Source organism: Bos javanicus, chromosome 22 (genome assembly GCF_032452875.1).
Source record: "Bos javanicus breed banteng chromosome 22, ARS-OSU_banteng_1.0, whole genome shotgun sequence".
Taxonomy (NCBI): Eukaryota; Metazoa; Chordata; class Mammalia; order Artiodactyla; family Bovidae; genus Bos; species Bos javanicus.
Window position 1 is genome coordinate 60,205,039 of NC_083889.1, and position 3,438 is coordinate 60,208,476.

Sequence of the window (3,438 nt, forward strand, 5' to 3'; positions counted from 1 at the left end):
AAGCGCTGTCCGGAGCCCAGGGCTGGGGCACTGTGAGGGGCAGAGGCCTGACCTCCACACTAGACAAGGAAACCGCTTGCAGAGCTAGGACCGAACACCATCACCTTCAGGTCCCAGGAGACGTGGCTTCTTCAAGCTCAACAACCTTCTAACACAGCGATTATTCCAGATTCCAAAACTGTGTCAAGCAACTTGAGTGTTTCATTTTTACCCCCTTCACAATGTACTTTTAATGATTTCTCTCGGAATCAGTAAAGAAAAACACTTCTGCTTCAGAGACTCACGTTGTACAAAATGCTGCTTGAAAGCGAGCTTCCATGGTCAGCGCACAAACAACAGTAGATAAATACTCTAAGTAACTTCCACCAACCTTCAAGCTGCACTATATGAATACTGTTTTCACTTTTATTATTGTTCACACCTATGGCGAACACAGCAGTAATTGGAAGATGAGAGAGAGGCCTATGAGACACTTAGAACCGTGAAGAAGATTCTGGTTTGTCTGCTGGCAGAAAGAAGACAAATAATATTTACTTGATTTTCCCCTTAGTAAGAATTGTTTTAAAAGATACAGAAATAAAATATCACATATTACTATGGAATACATCTCAAGTGATACATTTAAAGAAAATTTTATGGCATTAAAAGTTATATGAGAAAAGAATAAAGGCTAAAAATGACTTGAGCGAGCGCCACCTACATGGTGTTACGAAACAATCCGCCCACAGTGGACACAGGGAGCAGAGAGCGCCTTCAGGAGACACAAGAGAACTGCTGAGTGAGCAGTGGGGTCAATAAAACCAAGAGACCTACGTTAAGATTTCTTCTTTTAATATATGAAATATTAAGAAAGAAAAGTGGGGTACCACAGATAATCAACAGAGTAGGAAATAATCACATGAAAAACTTTCGGTAACAAATCTGAGAATGATCGGAAGTGTACGCATGCAAATGAGGCTGGGTCTTTCTAACGAGTGAAGCATGAACCCAGCTGACAGCACAGCATCGCTTATTTGAATGCAAGACGCTCACTATTACACGTTTTATAAGAATGGCCCGTGCTCCCCATCTGTCCCAGCAGATTGGGAAGTTATCTGGGCGGCGGGCACAGCAGGGCTCATTGGACCCCACGGCCCCTAAGCACCGGAGGGCATGGCCTCCAAGCACATATCAGAGCTAGCAGAGGCGGCAGTGCGCCCGGGAGGGTGGGCAGTGGGGGCGGGGGCTGTGGGGTTCCGGCTGAGGGTGCACACAGGGGGAAGGGGGCAGAGGGCAGAGTTCTGGGCTGCAGGGTGGTTTGGGGGCCCAAATGCTGAACCTGGACACCCCTCCTGAGGGAAGGATTTCGAGTGTCATCGTCACGTGGGAAGCAGCTCTGGACGGTCTCCCCACTGCAGTCAGGCGGGCTGAGCTGGGCGGAGGCTGCCACCCGCGCTGGGCACCGGGCTCGGGGGTGTCCCCACCTAGAGCTGGAGGGAACGAGGAGTATGGGGGTGGGGGCTCCACAGGGTAAGGAAGCACCCTGGGGGTCCAGGGGGCCGAGCGCTGGCTCCCCACACACCCCGTCTGGGCATGGGCCCGGGGCACCCGTAGCTGGAGCTGGAAGGACTGAGGAGAATGGGGGTGGGGGCTCCACAGGGTAAGGAAACACTCTGGAAAAACAGGGGACTGAGGGCTGGCTCCCCACGAGGGGGTCAAAACTGCAGATGCCCCAGGCCCAGATGGAAGGCCCTGAGGCAGCCGGAGGGGGGGTACCCCATCCAAGGATGGCTGGCAAAGGGCACCCTGGTGGAACTGCAAGGGTCGGGGAACTCCAGCCAGGGGGCCCTCCAGTCAGGCCAGCAGGCGGGGTCAGTTACATGCTGGGCTCCCCAGAGGTAACAGTTGGGGCAGGCAGGGCCCACGACTGCCGAGGGGGCCAGGGGAGCACGGCCAGCGCCCCACATGGCTGGCTCCCTGCACGCACACGCGTCCGTCTCGGGGGAGCTCTCCTTCCACGGGCTGACTCCTGAGGGTGCCCAGGCGGCTCCTTGGAACCTGCAGGTAAGCAGACAAGAGAGTCAGAGAGGGTTCGGGGGCCTGGAGGAGAGGTCGGGGTTGAGGTGAGGGGAGAGCTGAGTGAAAGCACAGATGACCACGAAAGGCTGATACAGGAGTGATCCTGCCCGGGGTGCCTGTGTGGCCCTTAGTTATCTGGGCATCTGGCATTCAGCCCCTCGCCCCCACCATGCAGGCCTCAGAGGACAGAGACGGGAGAACCCCAACGGCCACTGGGCTCCCTTTGGGGGGGCCTGCCGCCTTCAGGGCAGGATCTGCCAGGCAACAGCTTGGCACTCTACCCCTTCCTGGGGCCCAGATGCCGAGACCCCAGCTGGGGAGGCCGGCGCTGCAGTGGACGGTGCTCGGGGGAGCCAAGGGGCCGGGGTGGGGGGGCCCTCTGCTCCCCGGGCTTGGCTCAGGGGCTGGCAGGAAGCAGAGGGCTGGCTCCAGAGTGGGGTGCGGGGGAGGAAGACCCCTGGGCTGCTCAGCGACTGATCGAGGGAGGGGCCGGGGAGGGGGCAGGTGGGAGGGGAAGTGGCAGCGTGACCGCCCGGCCGCCCTCTCACAATCTCGTCCTCACCTGACCCTCTGGGGCTGCCTCCGTCCAGCAAGGCCATGGAGCGCGCCCTTCATGCTTGGGCCAGAGCAGCTGGGGTGTCCGAGGCGGTTCGGGTCCGGGAAGGTCTCAGGTCCGGGGAGGTTCGGGTCTGAGAAGGTCCGAGGAGGTCTCGGGTTTGAGGAAGTCTCGGGTCTGAGGAGGCCTCAGCTCCGAGGAGGTTCTAGGAGGTCTGAGGGGGTCTCGGGTCCGAGGCGCTGCTGCAGCCCAGGCCGAGCCCCAGTGCCCACCGAGGATGCTGGTGTGCCGCACGTGGCCTCTCTTGAGCGGGACCCGGCTGTGCGGGGCTCCAGCCTCGGCCAATGGCAGCCTCCTGGTGATGCGGTCAGCGACCCGCGGGGCCCTGATGGGATCACGGGCGCGCCTCAGTGAGGGTGTGACTAGACGGGGCGACGGCTCGTCTGCGATGGGCCGGGCGTCACCAGTGTGAAGAGGCCGCCGCCTCGGGTGGAGGTCAGGGAGGAGCCCTGAGGAGCCTGGCCTGTCCTGACTCTGACGGTTCAGAGGCCCAGCAGGAGGCGGGAGGCTGGAGCCAGAAGCGGCGGCTGCCCCTCCCAGGCCCTGGTGGGGGCCTGGAGATGCGTCTCCACCAGGGAGCTGGGACCGTCCTGAACTGCACAACCGGGACCAGGCCGCATGCTGCGGAGCCCGGTTCTGCTGGGTCCAGTCGCTCGGGCCTGCGTGCACTGGCCGCTTCTGGTCTGACGCGCAGTGAGAGCCGATCTGTGCCGGGCTGGCAGTAACTCTTTGAACCCCCACGTCGTCCTGCGAGCCCCGCAGAG

At 60.0% G+C, this 3,438-nt stretch overlaps 1 protein-coding gene across 1 annotated transcript; it reads right to left on the bottom strand.

Moving 5' to 3' along the window:
* Window positions 1–1,176: 1,176 nt before the first annotated feature.
* PRR23E (PRR23 family member E) lies at window positions 1,177–2,673 on the bottom strand. Its single transcript, XM_061395659.1, is given in 5 exon segments — window positions 1,177–1,330; window positions 1,332–1,750; window positions 1,752–1,906; window positions 1,967–2,037; window positions 2,621–2,673. Coding segments are annotated over 5 exon segments (852 nt in total).
* Between the last annotated feature and the right edge of the window lie 765 nt (window positions 2,674–3,438).